The sequence below is a fragment of the Anabrus simplex genome, chromosome 1, assembly GCF_040414725.1.
Source record: "Anabrus simplex isolate iqAnaSimp1 chromosome 1, ASM4041472v1, whole genome shotgun sequence".
NCBI lineage: Eukaryota > Metazoa > Arthropoda > Insecta > Orthoptera > Tettigoniidae > Anabrus > Anabrus simplex.
The window spans coordinates 214,127,233-214,145,440 of record NC_090265.1 but is presented as its reverse complement, the minus strand read 5'-3'; the positions used below and the strand labels follow the sequence as shown (position 1 = coordinate 214,145,440).

At 37.5% G+C, this 18,208-nt stretch overlaps 1 protein-coding gene across 3 annotated transcripts in view; it reads left to right on the top strand.

The window, feature by feature from the left end:
- The window catches only part of ALiX (programmed cell death 6-interacting protein-like protein AliX), a 275,620-nt gene that overhangs the window by 8,596 nt on the left and 248,816 nt on the right, over positions 1-18,208 (top strand). For all 3 annotated transcript variants that reach the window (XM_067158494.2, XM_067158486.2, XM_067158479.2), the window contains exon 2: positions 14,801-14,919. In XM_067158494.2, the coding sequence (XP_067014595.1) occupies positions 14,801-14,919 (119 nt within the window). The remainder of the gene's footprint in view (positions 1-14,800; positions 14,920-18,208) is intronic.

Sequence of the window (18,208 nt, the reverse complement as noted above, 5' to 3'; positions counted from 1 at the left end):
TTGTCTGAATAGTAAATATCGTTCCAGATAATTATCATTAGACTGTAGTTTCTGAGATACAGGCTCCAGCTTCGTTGAGTGTTTTGCTACTTTTTATTTTATGACAAAGCTTGGTATGCATACTGCAGAATTGAAGTAGGTAAGCCTTATGTCCTTATTCTAATACTACCTTCCAAAGAATGGCTATAAAGTCCCCTAGGTCTAACAATTAGCTCTAAATTTTCTCAGTACTTTTGTATTTTTCTGTCCACCTGGTATCATACAGCTTTTTGAAGCCCAATAATAATTTCACCTCAGAATATTTTCTGAAAAATTTAGCCTACTTCCTTTACTGTGCCTATATTGTTCTCACATCTGCAACTCTCTTTAAATTATTTATTACTAAATTTAATCTGTGACTGACATAAGGGAAAAAATACTTTACAAAGACTGAACTCATACAATTCCTTGATAAGAATAGTTATGTTGAGACCCCAGGCTACAAGATTAGTGATGACTACCTGCAAGATATGCTGCATCAAGATTTTACAGTGGCACAAATCCTAGGAATTCCTTGTTTATCTTTTTTATTTGTTTATGGAGGAATCATGTTGCTAATGACATTTGTTCACTTTCTGAAATGTCCATTCCTTAATTAGCTAACATAGAGAGCACTGCATTTTGATCTAAATGAATGTCTTTTATTAGCTCTGTGCACAGAACATCTGATAAAAATGTGTCTTAGATCATTCTATGAGATGAGATACTTTTAGGTCTCTTATCAAGATCATTATCCAGATTGTTCCTGAACTTCTCCCTAAATTTCAAAGCCTGTTAAATACAGACTTTTCTTCTATGTCCTCTCAGTGGAAGATGATTTTCTGCACGGAACAATGACGTACTTGTGATTGCTGACAAATTTCTATTGTTTTCAGTTGACTTTCACAAGTATCCATTTGTCCATACATTAAGTCTCTTTTTATCTCTCGTCATCAAGAAATTCTTGCTTCTCTACAGCTTCCTTATGCCATTCTGACACCATGTATGAATTACCTGATTTATTAAAGCAAACATGCTTTGAATATGAGAGGAGTTGTTTTACGTAACCACGTTTTACGTAACCACCTCACTCCCAGTGGTTCAGTTGGAATTTGAAAAAGATGCATACCTTATTTACAAAGTGTACACAGAACTTTCAGATTAGTTTCATCATTAGTTTGCCCTTGCTGGAGTTTTAAGAGATTTTGAATATGAGTGGTATATCTAAATCACTTTCTCTTGCATTCTCACATTGCCAGCTGCATGATTGTCATCTGCCATTGCTCTTTCTTGCACTTCATGTTCATCACACAATCCCTTCAGAATATCACCATCATCTCTTATCACTTTCACGTTCAAGCTCAACTTTAGATTCTACAGCGTCATCTGTTTTCATAACCACCAAGTTAGAGCATCCTATTGTACAGCCATCACCCTCTAGTATACATACTGCCTCCCCACTTTATGAATAACTGCGAACATCAAGACGTACTAATTTTCTCCACCGTTGCGCTGCTAGCATGCGGTATTCAGAATGAGCGGTATGCAGTTACCACAGCTGTTACATTCTGATGATTTTCCCGTTGATCGGCTTGCTGTTTAAATATTTCACCCTCTCGAAACGTTCAGTCACTTCATCTCCAATGTTTTGCAGATTACCTGACCTACTTTCTCAGCATGACTTTAACTGTCATTTGAGCTGCACTTTAAAACCTCCGAACTCTTTAAAACAGGGAGCACTGCAGTAATTAGTCGTACAAGCTCCTGTATTAATAAATTTTGCAGCTTCGCACGCAAAATTATTTACAATATTTATAACGCACACCAAACGTTCTGATGCATAGAACAAATTACACCGATCTTGCTTAAAAATAATGTCCATTAGTGGAGAATTGCATGTTTCTTGTTGAATTAGGCTACGGCATAATTCACAAGTTACTTCTTTTCTTATTTACTTCACAACAAAACCACTGAGGAAAGCAAGCAATGCACGTTTAATACACACAACCTCCAGAGCTGTAAAAGAAATAAGGGTATTAGGTTTACTCCATAACAACAGTATGGTTATTATTTGTAATACTATTATCTAATAACCAACAGTAAATACATTTTGTGAAGTGACTATACGTACACTGGGGCTTCTGAAAATTTTGCAGGATTTCTGTCACTGTTTCTGGAATCTTAGGGATCACTTCCAATGGGAATGACTTAGATGACTTGACACAGCTAATAACATTCATCTCATGAGTATGTTGATTTCTGAACTTCATCGTATAGATCTATATTGATACAGTTAAAACTTAAAAACAATGTTAGGTTTTGGTTCACCCAATCAATACACATCACTTTACAAGTGAGAAACTATTTAATTAAAAAACATATTAAATATTAAAGACACGTATCTTCTCTGAGACTTCATCAGCCATAAAATCAAGTGGTAGATTACAAAACTCATTATTCATAAATTGAAACAAATGGAAGAACCCAATGCCTTTTTAACCCTTTCAGTCCAGGTGTACAGTATACTGTACATCAAATTCATTAGCTTATAGCACCAAGAATTATTAGTGAATAGAGGAGCTCTCTATCTTGCTAGAGACTTCTATGCTTTGTCTTTGTTTCTCAATTGGTTGAAGTGACATCTACTAACACATTGGTGAATTATGAAGGTAAAAAACAAACATGGCAGACAAGCATGCTGTTAGTGGAGGTAAGTGGGAAAATTTTATTCTTTATTTTTAACATTTTATTCTGTTTAGGGTAAAGTTCTGTTTGGGGGTTAAAGATAAAGGTTTGAATAGAATATGCATACTAATTATAGTTAGTCTTTCATATCCCTTGACTCATAACATCCATGTATATTAGCATGTACAGTATACTGTACATGGGGTCTCAAGTGTTGCAAATAGTGTGACTGAGTTCATTATATTTCACAAAGTTTTATTTATATACCTGGTAGTTTCTAGTAATATAGAAGAAGATTAAGTGTTGTATACTCTAGATTGTCTCTTAGAAATGTAAAAAGGAACTTTGTTTTTGTTCTCTGAGTTCCCTAAAATATATTTTTGTTGAAATTCAGGCACATCAAGGATGAAAATTAACACAAGCGACGTTGATATGATTTTGAAGTTGTTGGAGAATGGAGATGTGTCTGATGTGGAGGAACTAGCCAGTGATGATGAGGATGAACCACAAACCAGCCACAAATACAGCGCATTGGTACGTTATCACATTCAATATTATTACACATTATGAAACTCCAGTACTCTTATGGCAAACTAAGTTGCCCAAATTTTTAGCTAATAATTATTAAAATATAGCTTTATTTTCATGTTTCAGGAGCTGATGTTGAGATAATATCTGTAAGCAGCCCAACCGAGGCAAGTGGCAATGGATATACTATTGGTACTTCTGGAGATGCTGAACTTTCTGTTGAAGATATTTTCCTGACACAGAGGCCTGATATTCTGCTCCCATAACAATGTGCAAACCAAATAACACTTTAATTACTTTCCTCAGGTTTGATTGGCTTGTATGTCACGTCTTTCTGAAGTGCATAAGTATTTGTTTTCTCTGAGTGATGGAGTACAGCCAAATGCTAGAAATGCTCGGTTGGCACAGAAGGAGATAATGGATTTGTTAGATTTCAGGCTTAGGGTAGCTGAAGCTTTTGTGAAGGTTGATAACCAATTCAAGGGTATCAAAAGAGGAAGGCTATCTACAAGCCCTGTAAGATCACCTTCAACTAATAAAAAACAAACAACTGAGACGAGACCACAGAGGGAAGTGCGGACGGATAGTGTTGATCACTTACCAGAGCATGATGGCAATAAAGAACCTACTCGATGCAAGAAGATTAATTGCACCCAGTGATCACACATTATGGAGTACATCTTTGTATAAATACGAACAGGAACTGCTTTGCAGCATTTCATAAGCAATGAAATGAATGTGAATTGTTATGAAGCATTTCTTTGTCGGTAACATGTGAACAAAATATAAATATTTGTAAATAATTACCTGTAAACAATGAAAATATCTCAGAAATAGATAATTTCAGTTCTATAGGAATGTATGGCTTGCCATTTAGTACAGTAGAAACATTGTATACCTCCAAATCCTGTCCTAAGAAGGTTGCCATCCCAAGGTAAAAGTTTAGGATTCAGCAACACTTGATACCAAATGTACAGTATGCTGTACATGATATATTTTTGTAACGGGAGGTCTCTCATCAACCAAATTTTGTAAGTACACCCCCAGTATGACCTAAAATCAAAATCCATTCAGAAATAATTTTTCTTTCTAAACAGAAAAAATCAGGACTGAAGGGGTTAAGGACTATTTGAGAAATGCAAAAGATAGATATGTATATGTAGATTATTTACACAAAATGACCTCACTTCTTGCAAAAACTTTTGTTGTCTTCATTATTAACATTGGAATAAAACTTGAAATATGACATGCCTGCCATAACGTCTCGTGTGGAATACAATGTCCATTGTTGCTGTCCATATTTAAAACGGAAGTTCCTTTATGAACTGTTATGAAAACACTGGAGAAAAATTTACACATATTTAATGAGGTAGTTTAACACTTCTTGTAAACAATCTTTCTGCAATGTTAAACATGAACGACCTTACTTGAAAATGTTGCAAGCATTGTTGGAATCTGGTAGTTTCAGTGTGTTGACTGGGGAGATCGAAATTCTGACCTCGGAAATAGGATTGGTACAAATCCACATCAGAACATTTAAAAAAAAATTAAGTTGTAAGGAATTCTTTCAAATTGAGCTATTCTAGTAGAAGAAATCTGAAGCCTTATGAGATCCCCTGTCGTATGGCAAAGATCAGCGCTGCATGACTACCATATTCATGGCTTAAATCTTAGGATTTTTTTTTAAATTTTTTTTTTAAGACAAGGTCATCAAATTGGATGAAACTCCCTATAGCTGGTTTATGACTGAGCCTCGCTCTGACTTGCTTCTCGCCACGCTTTTTCGCGTGGTCATGCAGTGCTGATCTTTGCCATACGACAGGCGATCTCATAAGGCTTCAGATTTCTTCTACCAGAATAGCTGAGTTTAAAAGAATTCCATACAAGTTGAAAGTTTTTTAAAATGTTCTGATGTGCATTTGTACCAATCCTATTTCCGAGGCCAGAATTTCGATCTCCCCAGTCAACACACTGAAACCACCAGATTCCAACAATGCTTGCAACATTTTCAAGTAAGGTCGTTCGTATTTAACATTGCAGAAAGATTGTTTGCAAGAAGTGTTAAACTACCTCATTAAATATGTGTAAATTTTTCTCGAGTGTTTTCTCAACGGTTCATAAAGGAACTTCCGTTTTAAATATGCACAGCAACAATGAACATTGTATTCCGTACGAGACGTTAGGGCAGGCATGTCATATTTCAAGTTTTATTTCAATTTTAATAATGAAGACAACAAAAGTTTTTGCAAGAAGTGAGGTCATTTTGTGTAAATCTAAATATATATATATATATATATCTTTTGCGTTTCTCAAAGAGTCCTTGAGAAGGCATTGGGTTCTTCCATTTGTTTCAATTTCTGAACAGTGAGTTTTGTAATCTACCACGTGATTTTATGGCTGATGAAGTCTCAGACAGAGACGAAACATGTCCCTAATATTTAACGTGTTTTTTAATTAAATAGTTTTTCACTTGTAAAGTGATGTTTATTGAATGGGTGGACCAAAACCGAACGTTCTTAGTTTTATGTTGATTTCACCGTTTCAAGGGAATTCCTGTCAATAACGGACCATTATATTGGTATTATTCAGAATTCTGTTTAGGGCAAGTACTACAGCCCTTGAATCCAGCATGCCATTGTTGTCTGAAATTCTCTTCGAAATGCAGTAGGGTATTTCTAGGGAATCGCTGTTAAATACTCTAGTTAGTACAAAATGAAAGCCTGATGACAGTAATATTGGATACAGAGAACTTTAGAACGTGTAGTCAGCCGAAGAACCTCGTTTCATTGCTGATAAAACTTGCTCCTTGCTTACAGCATGCTTCCTTTACATCCTCAAGATATACCAACATCTCATACTCCAGCCAGAGATGCCTGTCATCATCTGTGTTGAAGTGCAGTCCCAAAATCTTCTCACAAGTACTGATGGTGCATTAATAAGAAAGCACATTCCAGTGATCACAAATGCGTACTGTAATCCAGCTATAGAGACAAGACATAGTAATGAAACGAAACTAAAGAGATGTCTAAATTTATCTCTACTACAGGAAAATTCATATGAAACTGAGCATATGCTCCAAGAAATCAGAGCAGGAAAGATCGATGAAGCGGCACCTCTGCTAGAGGACTACATAAAAGAAGCGACCGAATCGTGGAATGGTAATCGCAAAGCCAAAGAATGGTTCGACAGTGAGTGCTTCAAAGTAAGACAGACAACTTTGAAGAAAATGCGAGTAGCCAGACAAAGTATGGACGTCGTCCACCTAGCAGAATATCAAGCCGCTAGAAAGACATACAAAACTCTTTTGAAGGATAAGAAAGCCAGTTACATAGAAGCTCATTATCAGACACTAATGAAGGAAATCAAGGAAAACCCGTACAAAGCAGTACGCCCGCGCCAACCAAGATTCCCAGCAGACATACCAATGGAGATCTGGGAGGGGTACATGAAAAATATACTATGTAAACGGGGCTTAACACTTACAATAGAAGTAGAAGTTAAACCATGCAGTCCATTCACTCAGGAAGAAGTAAGGAAAGCGATCTCAAGCGCAAAATCTAACAAGGCGGCAGACTCAGATGGCCTCTACAACGAATTTCTGAAGACATCTCTTCCTTACCTAGAAACAGTATGGCTAGAACTGATGAACAAGTGTCTGGAAACAGGAAACATCCCAAATGTATGGAGCAAATCAGTCAAGATGCTATACAAAGGGAAAGGAGAAGTAAACAAACCAGAATCATATCGCGGAGTGGCTCTTGAATCAGCAGCTTTTAAGATTCTTACCAAACTGATAACCCAGAGAATCAATAGAATAGCAGACCCGCTTCTTCCTGACAAGCAGTTCGGATTTAGAGCCGGGAGATCGACTCTGATGGCAGTGGAATGCCTTCTCCAAGAGATTCACGAAACAACCAGAGAAAAGCACGACAAAATGTTTGTAATATTTATTGACTACTCCAAGGCTTTTGATACAGTAGATAGACAGAAACTTGTTAGAAAACTAGAGGAAATCATTGGTCTTACCTGGCTCACTAGACTAATTTCTAATATACTTGCGGAGAACTATATTCAAATAAGCGACAATCTCTGCACATCAAGATGGATTCGGCAGACAAGCGGGGTATTACAGGGGGATCCACCAAGTCCTCTGCTGTTTAACATCTTCACACAGGATGCAATAAAAGAGATTAAGAAGCAAACACGGAAGGTTAACGCGTACGTGTATGCGGACGACATGGCTATTGCGTCTGAGAGTAAAGAGGAACTACAAGTTGCCATGGACTTAATCGTGGAATGGGCAGAAGATAATAAAATGGACCTTAATGCGAACAAAACAGAATTGGTTGTTTTTAGGAGGGGAGGAAAATTATCTAAAGACTATTATATCCTGTGTAAAGTTCAAAAATTACGAATTAGTAACCATTACAAATATCTAGGGATTACAATACAGGTAACAGGAACGACATTCACAATACACCTACAGGAGAGAATCATCACAGCTATACGAAGCATTAGTGATATTAAACACCTTTCACAGCTATCTTTGGAGACAGCCATGGCTCTGTTTAATACGAAAGTTGTTCCAACAGCCATATATGGTCTAGAACTAATATGGGAACACCTCTCAAAAAAACAACTGCAAGAGCTGGAAAGTTTGAAGGCTAGATTCTTAAAGAGAGTTCTGTGCATTTCTAAATATACATTATCAAGGCTAGTATACGTTCTGGCAAAGGAGACGTACTTCATTGAAGACATAAGAATTAGATTACTACTATCAGTGACAAGGAGTTACAGAGAGCTGCTACATGAACTGCAAGCAAAGAGGGCCATGATATGGGACGAGTTTTATTTAACTGATGCGATGTTAAACAGGGACTGGACGCGTGGTGGATATGACCTGAGGCATACAGTGACCAGGTTTGCCGTACATGGGTTCCACCATAAGGTGTGCAGAACCATGGAATTTCACAAGCCAGGTCCGGGTTGCGTGTGTGTCTTCTGTGACCAACGATGCGGCATATACCATGCTATAGAACGTGTCCGTAGAAAAGGAAGCTTGACACAATTGTGTAAATAACTGACCATGTTTTGCAAGCATTGAATGCATATTATCATTATCTAAGTGTATTTAAGTGTATATATCATGACCATTTGGTTGCAATACTATTATTATTAAAAATTTGACCTTGTTAGGGCTGTAACTGCTAACATCATAGATATTGAACCATTTCTGAATTATTTTTATCCTCTGGCATCCTGATGTATCATATATGATATACTTGGTTGTTAAATTTGTCTCTGTAACGGTGCGTGCTATTGATGAAATGCCGGGTATAACGTGTGGAGCAAGGCATGCGCTGTGAGATATCCATTGTTTGTAGTTGCTTTGTTGAACACAGAGGTGGTGGGAAGTCTCTAACTACAGTCGTGGAAGAGGTGTTAGTCATGGCTGGCACAACAAGAGGTATTTATAATCATATTGGATTTCATTTCCATTTTTATTATGTGTACTACAGCAGATGGATATATTTTCATGTGAAATTATTTGCATAGTCATATCTGATCTGGGGAATTTGAAATTTGTGACTATTTTCAGTGTATCATGTATGATACATCTGGTAGCTACCATTACAAATCAGCAATGCAGAAAATGAAAACCTACAACTGGTTTTCCAGTCTTTGACCAGGTCAGGGATGTAATGAATCATATACTGTATAGGCTATTAGTACAATGGGGTTGCCACTCCCAAGGTGATAGATGCTATGAAATTATAATAGAGAGTGTTGCTGGAATGAAAGATGACAGGGAAAACCGGAGTACCTGGAGGAAAACCTGGCCTGCTTCCACTTTGTCCAACACAAATCCCACTTGGAGTAACCAGGATTTGAACCATGGTATCCAGCAGTGAGAAGCCGACGCTCTGCCGCCTGAGCCACGGAGGCTCCCCAGCAATGCAGAAATGAACAGTAATGATCAATACTGAGGGCATATTTAGTGTCAAAGCGTTATGAAAATGATTTCCCATGTTATGTAGAAGGTTTCTCTTTTAAAAGTATGATTTGGTACGGTAATTTTCATCATAAATAGATTTTCCTTTGATATTATTTTACACATTTTTGCTGCAGGATTGAAAGATAGTGAGATATTGGAGCTTTTAGACCAAATTAACCCAAATTCTTCAGTCGCAGAGCAAGGTCCAGATGACGATGGCATTGATGATGAACTCTTAAGTTGTTTATTGAGTACAGTGCACGATGACAATGCTAGTTCTCCCTCGGACTCGGAGGATGATCCTGAAATTCCTATGTGAAGTACTCATGTCAGAGGTTCAGGCTGGTTGCATAAAATTGCACAAGATAAATTTACGTTCAGTTATTAAATTTATTCACAAATCTACTTATCTGGGTGATGAAATCACTTTTCTTTCTTTTTTTATTAGTTTCCAACCACCCCCCTATTGGAAATCCTCAGGCACCACCAGACTACCCAATTGGACAACATCCTAAAAAAAAAAAAACTTTAAAAAAAAAGTTTGAGTACTTCACCAAATATGTTTAGCCATCACTGTTTGAAGATATGTCAGAGTACATGAATATCAGGGAGGTGGCAGTAACTGGAAAATCATTGGACTGTACTGGGGGGAAAATCAAGTTGGCAGGTTCGATCCTGGCTCAGTCCGGTGGTATTTGAAGGTGCTCAAATACGTCAGCCTCGTGTCGGTAGATTTACTGGCACGTAAAAGAACTCATGCGGGACTAAATTCCGGCACCTCGGCGTCCTCGAAAACTGTAAAAGAGTAGTTAATGGGACGTAAAAGCAAATAACATTGTTAAATCTTCAAGTACTTGGATTCTGCAGTTGTAGTATCCTTGTTGGGTTTTCCACGAATAAGGATGTGTTGGGAGTGAAAGACTCGTTACCCCTTAATTGCAGATAATATCTCAAGTGACAGATTTTATTTAATTAGGAATGCGCTAAAAATAGTTGATGGCAATGCAGTATCTAATGAGACTAAACAGCAGGACAGCTTTTGGAAAGTTCGGCCACTCCTGGACAGAATCAAAACACCAACTGCTCTGCCTCTTGATTTTCTGATGTACCAGGATAAAGGAGGGGAAATAATCTCTGAAAAATCACCCCTCCCTGACAAAATTGATTTAGATGGAAGGATAGTGTTAAAACTCTGATTTACTCCCCCCTGGTTCATCAGTTTTCATGGACAGGTATTTTACCTCTCCGGTGCTTCTTGAGAGCCTCCTTACCCACAAATTCATATTGGCTACTGGGACCATAATGGTCAGCCGCCTGCCCAAAAGTGTCCAGTTCAAACGGGACCTAGACATGAGAAAGGAAATGTCTTATCGTAAAATACAAAATTAAAATATTCTAATGAAAGTTGATATATCATCCATGTTAGGATATTTTATCTCCATACCGTGCAGATGTATCACTGGTGATACATACCCTCCTGACTGTTAAGGGATGAAATGATTTTTTTGTCAAATTGATATTCCTATTGAACATCCATAGAGACCAAAAAAAGTGAAATTTGATCTTTTTTCCCGTCAAATGTAGCTCAGGACGCTATACGTTATGAAGTATGTGGTCGCTATGCAGTCTTGGAACTAGTGGGCCTTGGGATGTCCGGTATGTTTTGGAGATATTCCAGAGCTGTTATTATTGTTGTAGAAAATATGTCCTTCACTCGTTTCATATTCATTTTTTCTATGTTGTTCGGGATTACATGTTTTCGAGTCGGAAATCGAACAGGTTTTACCACTTGATTTACTTGCGATTCATATAAATTCTTCACAGTAGAGCCACTTATAGTGTAGTGTCTTCTCTAAAAATGTGTCAAATTATACAGTTCCTTGCCTGAGCTCTGTTTGGTAAAGAAGTACTCGGCTGGCAGTCTGTACTTTGTGCATAACCCTGCTATTATAAAACATAGCAAATTATTGGTGAGAATTTCAGATTCGCTCATATTCTTGACATTCTTAATTTTCGATATAGTATTATCTGGAACAGATGTGGTCTTGTGACCAAAGGAAGTTTGTAGCTTTTTGCCATATTACTATTGTTTTATTGCCATTTCATCCACTGTCAAAGAAGATATTCTTTCAGTCTCATTCAAACATTGAGATTCTAGGGTTAATCTCTCTTTCACAAGGCCACGAACCTACTACGCTGGCGTAGCAGGGGGAGAGGTGATACTCCCATGTGGCGGATAGGGGGGTCCTAACCGGCTTGCCGACGGACTTGAGGTAAATAAAATACCTCTCGCGGACTAAACACACTACCCCCTGCGGGTGGGGAATGCACGTGTAGAATACACCCGTGGTATCCCCTGCCTGTCGTAAGAGGTGACTAAAAGGGGCCCATGGGGATCTCAACTTGGAAGTGTGGATTGGCAACCACTGGGCCCTTAGCTGAGTCTTCGCATTGCTTCCACTTGTGCCAGACTCCTCACTTTCGTCTATCCTATCCGATCTCCCTTGGCCAACTCTTGTTCTTTTCCGAACCCAACGGTATTAGAGCATTCGAGGCCTAGGGAGTCTTTCATTTTCATGCCGTTCATGGCCCTTGCCTTTCTTTGTCCGTTACTTCATTTTTCGAAGTGACGGATCCCTCCTTTCTTCTTTTTTCTCTCTCTTTACCCCCTGTGGGTGGGGGACGCAGATGAATAATACACCCACGGTTTCCCCTGCCTGTCATGAGAGGCGACTAAAAGGGGCAACCAAGGGATGAATTAGAACCATGAAACTACTTTTGATTCATACCATCATGCGGGGAACACCATGGGTTGCCTGTACTTGTGAGTAGTACCACTAAATTAGGTAGGAAATAGGTTTGTGATTAGTAGCAGTAAAGAGGTTGGCCTGGGGGTTTCCAGTACCTGTGCGTCGTACCCATGTGAGCAACACTGCGGGTCTGGGCATAGCCTGTGAGTTGTACCGCTATATGAGTGGCACCGTGGGTTTGCGTTGCCTGTGATTAGTACCCACTATATGAGGAACACCACGGGATAGTGCGAGTCCCTGTGGTTAGTACACCTAGGTGAGGAACCTAGTAAGATGGATGAGAATGGAGAACAGCGGGAACAGCTGCATCCTGCAGTTTCTCAATGGGCCGATGACCTTAGATGTTTGGCCCCTTTAAACAACAGGCGTCATCGTTAGTTTCTTAATTTTCAATCCAGGTCGATAGTCGTTCACGAAAATGAAGGCTGCATCCCACAGAAGATATAAAATTTAAATTGAGTCTGAAGTCTGATATTGATATTGCTTTAAGCCATTGTTCTCCAAGATCAGTTAGGTTGGGAAATTTTTTAAATGATACTCCTCTCACTTTACTACACTGGCTTATGCGGCAAGACACGTAGTGATATACCATTGCTATTAATAGGTTGAAACCTGCAATAAGACATTCATATGCCTAGTTAATGAAGCCTATGGCATGATCATGAGCACTAACTAATTAAAACTAATATGGCATGATAGTCTTCTGTGAAGTAGAAAATTAGACGAAAAGGGTGCGTGAAACTCGAATGGTGCGAGAGATTCCATCATATCTTGTAATTCCTTTTAATTAATTAATTACTGTCATTACATACCTTCTTATGATGAAATAAATCTTCCGTACTTCTGCCAATATCACAACTGAACACAATCTCAATAAACTACATAAAGAAACGACACTCAACACAGTGTTTATTATCTCTTTCTCGTTGTTCCTAATGTGCCTCCAGCGCAAGTCTACTGCACGCTGCTACTGCCACAGAGGCCAGAATAGTCTCTACGTGATGTTCGCAAAGAAGCACGCAAGCAGATTGAAGTGGGGAGGCTGAGAGGTATACTAGAGGGCAATGGTACAGCACTCATTCGATATGTTGCCATTGATGTCAGTTTTTGTCCTTTCTTGCCTCAAAAAAAGAGTATTTTCATATCTAAACTCAAGCAACATTTTACGTACATATTAGGAGATGAAAGAACTCTTAAACTTTGATAAATATTAGCATTAGCAAGGATAATTATAAAACTGAGGGTTAAAGAGTATGTATAACAGAACAAATTTATTTTACTACGTTTTGTGAGCAGTGTAGGTAACACAATAAATTACTGGTGAAGAAGAAAAGTCACATCTGTAGTATGTCAGTACACTGCACTGCACGTTTTTTCACGAATGTAGTATACCCAAATTAACTGATGTTATGCCGACAAATATTGGATGTAAGCCAATGCTGTGTGCATTTACATTGATGAACACCAAGGAAGCTAATGTCTTCACAGTAAGTTGTCTATACTACTACTTCAATTAATTGAATTCCAGCACTATCTTTTGTTGAATTTTTACTGAGAGTTTGAAATAAAATATTGAACATGTAAAAAATAAACTACAGTAATTAAAAGAGTAAAGATTAATAAGAATCTCAGTAGTAGCAATTGCTGCCATCTACAGGTGTCCTTGCATCTGTGTTCAACCCCAAGTTAATATTAAGACCAGGATATAACCATTCTTTGATCTACTTCCTCCTCTTTTTCCGCTGCTTACTGAAGGTTGGCAGCCATCATAGAGTAATTTTCCCTGTTTTATTTTTCCTTTATCAGAGTTGCTGCATTATGGAAGTCGAACCACTGTTAGAAGTTCAATAGTCAGGATAATCTTCTCTGATGTCCACATTTCACTTTTATTTCACTATCTACGATTAGTCGCATCAGGCTGTATTTGTTATTTCAGATGATGTGACCAAAATAGGCTGCTTTCCTGTTTTGCAAAGGTTAGGTCTTCACATTGGTTTTTGGCACGGCAGTGTACCTCACTGTTTGTGTTGAATAGTAATGGAATCTTGAAAATTCTGCAATACATCTGCCTTTCAAATGCCTGTGTTTGGTTCATTTACAAAACCTTTAGTGCCCATTCTTTTACACCATAAAGCAACACTGGTGATGCGTAACAATTCACAAACTGTTGAAATAATGAAATATGGGACACAGCAGAGGAACTACACTCCAAAATACATCTGATATCTGCCATGCGTGTTTTATGCATGAATTTTTAAAGTTTCTATCCAGCAGATACTACTCAGGAAGTGTTAATCTGATTGTATCGACCACTTGCTTTACATACATTGCACACAACACTTGTGGTAAAATTTTGGACTGGGGTAGGGATTGATTTGATCATGGTCACGTAATACCAATGGATGTACTACTTTTCGGGAGATGTGATTACATTATCCGTTCGAGTATATGGCACTAGCTTAGCAGATTTCTCCAACCTAACTTGATGGCATGATTAAGATTTTACATCTCGTATTCACTGGAAGATTTTCTGTTGAAGAGGACATCTTATTTATTTCTTGAAATGGTTAAGATAATGTAGAGCAACCACCACATTTCCAGGCTCACTTATAACCACCAAAATTATTTTTTAAGACATACAGAAAGCCAAGCAAGCAACATGATATGTACCTTTATGTTACAAAAATTTGAAAGTGCTTAAGAAAATAAATTCTTTTGGATCTTGTTATTGAATCATACCTCCTATTTTTTATCTTTTTTCCAGTTATTATGATCAGCTGTGTGCTTTGGAAGGAAAAATTCCTGCCCATGAAGTCCAGATACCTTTTAAATGGAAGGATGCATTTGACAAGGGCTCTCTCTTTGGTGGCAGAATTAGTTTAAGTAAGTACTGTATATTGTTCTGTAGAAAGTTAGCAGTACCCACATAATCTATATATATAAAATAGCTTGTCCTGACTGACTGACTGATTCATCATCGCCGAGCCAAAACTACTGGACATAAAGAAATGAAATTTTGGGGATACATTCATATTAAGATGTAGGTGCTCGTTACGAGAGGATATTTGGATATTCCGATGCTAAGGGGGTAAAAAAGGGGGGGGGGGGGTGAAATTTTAAAATGAGTGTATCTATATCTCAAAACTTTAAAAGTTTACAAATGTAAAAATTGGTATTTAGAGTCTTCCTTGAAATAAGGAAACATGTATTTTTTGGTTTTCAGAAAATCCCAATAGGACGGGTGAAAAAGGGGTTGAATGCCTTTAATCAGGATACCGGTACTTATATCTCAGAAACTGTAGATATTACAGACCTGAAAATTGGTACTTTTGATCTCTTTTAAAAATAAAGAAACACGTATTTTTTTGTTTTTGGAAAATCCTATTAATTGGAGGGGGGAAAAGGGGGGTGAATTTTTAAAATGAGTGTTTCTATATCTCAAAACTTTGAAAGTTTACAGATGTAAATTGGTATTTAGAATCTTCATTAAGAATAAGCAAACACGTATTTTTTTGTTTTCGGAAAATCCCAATCGGAGGGGTGGAATGGGGTGAAAAAGGGGTTGAATGCATTTAATGAGGATACTTATATCTCAGAAACTCAAGATATTATAAACCTGAAAATTGGTGTTTTGGATCTCCTTTAAAAATAAGGAAACACGTATTTTTTTTTTTGTTTTTGGAAAATTCAATTAATCGGGGGGTGAAAAGGGGGTGAATTTTTCAAATGAGTGCATCTATATCTCAAAACTTTGAAAGTTTACAGATGTAAAAATTAGTATTTAGAATCATCATTAAAAATAAAGAAATACTTTTTTTTTTTTTTTTTTTTTTTTCTTTCAGAAAATCCCAATAGGACGGGTTTAAAAGGGTGAAAAAGGGGTTGAATGCCTTTAATCAGGATACCGGTACTTACATCTCAGAAACTGTAGATATTACACACCTGAAAATTGGTACTTTTGATCTCTTTTAAAAATAAAGAAACACGTATTTTTTTTGTTTTGGAAAATCCAATTAATGGGAGGGGGAAAAGGGGCATGAATTTTTAAAATGAGTGTATCTATATTTCAAAACTTTAAAAAGTTTGCACATGTAAAAATTGATATTTAGAATCTCCTTTAAAAATAAAGAACACGTATTTTTTGTTTTCTGTAAATCCGAATAGGAGGGGTGTAAAAGGGTGAATAATGTGTTGAATGCCTTTAATGATACATATCTCTCAGAAACTGAAGATATTATAGAACTGAAAATTTGTATGTGGGATCTCCTTTCAAAATAAACACTTTTTTTTTTTTTTTTGTAATTCCAATTAATGGCTGTTAAACAGGAGTGACATATTGGGGTGAATTTTTTGAAAGACTATATCTACAGAATATCTGAGAAACATAGAATGATACAGACGTAAAAAGTGGTATTTGGAATCTCCTGTAAATGTAAAGAAACATAGGTGATTTGTTTTTGGAAACTCCTCTTAAGGGGAACTAAAAAGGGGGTGAAATTTTAAAATAAGAATTTATACAGTATATCTCAAAAAAAAAAAAAAACTGAACATGTTACAGAAGTGAAAAATGTATTTTTTTATCTCTATTAAAAATAAAGGAACGTGTATTTTTAGTTTTCAGAAATACCCCTTTGGTGGAGGGGGGGGGGTAAAGCGACTGAAAAGGGTGTTGAATTCTTTTAATTAGGCTACTATTATCTCAAAAATGAAGATGTTACAGATGTGAAATTTGATATTTGGAATCTGCTTTAAAAGTAAAGAAACGCGTATTCTCGGAAAATCCAATGGGGGGGGGGGGGGGGAGGAGAAAGAATTGAAACATTGACTTAATTGTATGAGAATACTTACATCTATTAAAAACTAAAGTTGTTAGGGCCTACAGACATGAAAATTGGTATTTGGATCTCCTTTAAAAACAAAGAAAAATGCGTTTTGGGGACGGGAGTGAAAAAGAGATGAATTCCTTTCATGAGGACACATAAATTAAAAACTGAAGCAGTTACAGAGTTACAGTCGTGATAATTGGTATTTAGAAGATCCTTTACTATTAAAGAAACAAGTACTTTTTGCCGGAAATTTACTTAGGGAGGGGGGGAGTGGTGTGAAAGTGGGGAAAAAAGGGAATTATTTTAATCTCAAAACTGAAGGTAATAGACGTGAACATTAGTGCTTGGAATCTCCTTTAACATAAAGAAACACGCCATATTTTAGTTTTTTTGGGGGGGGGGGGGTTGGCTAAATAAACTTAACGGCGCTGGGGTGTAAAAGGAGGTGAGACCAATTGATTTTACTGTTCATAATGTATTTATAAAGAGCCTCCGTTGCTCAGGCGGCAGCGCGCCGGCCTCTCACAGCTGGGTTCCATGGTTCAAACCCCAGTCTCTCCATGTGACATTCGTGCTGTACAAAACAAAGGCGGGACAGGTTTTTCTCCGGATACTCCGGTTTTCCCTGTCATCAATCACTCCAACAACACTGTCCAATATAATTTCATTTGTCATCCATTAATCATTGCCCCAGAGGAGTGCGACAGGTTTCGGCTGCCGGCACAATTCCTATTTTCACCGCTATATGGGGGCTTTATTCATTCCATTCCTGACCCTGTCGAATGATTGGAAATAGGCTGTAGATTTTCGATGTACTTATTCTGATCATAAACCGATCATTTTTAATCTTTCCTGGGTTCGTTTTCAAGAGCCATCTTTTCCGTCGGAGAACGTTCTTAGATTACAGTAGATTCTCCTGGCATATAAATAAAAATTTGAACACATTTGAAATAAACGATAGGAATGAGATTGACCGCCCAGTTTTTCACCTCCATAATAAGGTCAATAATGCACGGAAGTATGTCATTCGTATGGCCAGAAATCCAGCACACTTGCCTACGCGCGACTATGGTGTTGGTCACATTTTCGACAATGACAGCAGATGTAATTTACCGCCAAGTAGCGGTCTTGCATCTTGCTGTGGGGTCCAGAACATCTATAATAATAATAATAATAATTTTTTTTTATTTTTTATTTTTTTTGCTAGGGAGTGCGGAAAATCTTTCATAAGACGCTTGTGAGGGTCCGCACTCAACAAGTGTGTGGAGATTCTTACCCACTGAAAACCACACTCCCTTTTCCCACGACGTTTATCTCCGCCCCGGAAAGCGCTCTCACATTACTTC